The 1091-nt window shown below is 75.3% G+C and overlaps 1 protein-coding gene across 1 annotated transcript in view; it reads right to left on the bottom strand.

The window, feature by feature from the left end:
* The window catches only part of MNEG_10776 (hypothetical protein), a gene marked incomplete at both ends in the record, with an annotated part of 3286 nt that overhangs the window by 484 nt on the left and 1711 nt on the right, over positions 1-1091 (bottom strand). Inside the window, one exon of the mRNA XM_014040752.1 lies at positions 136-1056. Coding sequence (XP_013896206.1) covers positions 136-1056 — 921 coding nt within the window. The remainder of the gene's footprint in view (positions 1-135; positions 1057-1091) is intronic.

Genomic DNA, 1091 nt, shown 5'->3' on the forward strand with positions numbered 1-1091 from the left:
CGCCGCAAGGGCGGCGATCAGCCCCGCCTGTGCTTGGGGCGGGGGCTGCGGCATTGCGGGCTGCTGCACTCCGGGCGGCGCCGCGGGCACCGCGAGCACGGCCGCCGCCAGCTCTGCGGCCGCCGCAGGCCCTACCGCGGGCGCGGCCGCCTCAGGTCCCGCAGGTGCCGCAGGGGCGGCGATCGGCCCCAGCTGCGCTTGGGGTGGGGGCTGCAGCAGCACGGGCTGCTGCATTCCGGGCGGCACCGCCGGCGCCACAGGCGCGGCCGCCGCGGGCCCCGCTGCCGCCCCGGGCCCAGCGCCCGCCCCATCCTCCATCTCTTCATCCTCCGAGAACGATCCGAAGCCCACCTCTTCCTCCGGCACCTGTGGCTGCTGCGGCGACGGGGCCTGAGCCTCGAGCATGTCGCGCTTGAACGCCCCCCTGACGGCATTGTAGCCAGCGCGGCTGAGGCGTGCCGGTGGCGCGCCTGCGGCCCCTGGGGGGGCGGCAGGCGCGCGCTGCAGAGTCTGCCAGTCTTCCACCTGGCCCCACACGGCGGCCGCCGGTCCTCCCGCAGCCGCGGCATTGGCCCCTGCTTGCCCGCGCGCCCGCGCGGCCTTCGCTGCTGCTGCAGCGGCCTCAGCCGCTTCCACCACGTCGTAGGGCAGGTGCAGAGTGCCGCTGATGGCTGCGGTGACTGCTATTTGCCGCTCCCTGCCCTCCCTGCCCTCAAGCTTGCCGCCCAGCATGGGCGTGGCCCCGCTGGCCGAGCACGCCGCCCCTCTGATGACGATTGGCGCCCCCATGGCAACGCCGGCGAGTGCGGTGCGGGCCCACGCGTGGCCCACCCTCAAAGCGGCCGCCGCCCTGGCGTCTGCGGGAAGGATCATGATGCTGAGGAAGCCGGAGGAGCCCGCGAGCTGGCGCAGGAGCGGGCCGCTGAGTTTCCCGAGGGGCACGCCCGTGGCCGTGAAGCAGAAGCTCGCCGCGTCGGCCGCCGTGATGTCCTTGGCAGCCCGCGCCACGCCGTCGCCGTTTCTCACGCGGAGGAGGCAGCGCGCGTCGGCTGGCACCTGCTTGACCGCCGCCGGCAGGGGTAGGATTAGGA

The sequence above is a fragment of the Monoraphidium neglectum genome (genome assembly GCF_000611645.1).
Source record: "Monoraphidium neglectum strain SAG 48.87 unplaced genomic scaffold scaffold02455, whole genome shotgun sequence".
Taxonomy (NCBI): Eukaryota; Viridiplantae; Chlorophyta; class Chlorophyceae; order Sphaeropleales; family Selenastraceae; genus Monoraphidium; species Monoraphidium neglectum.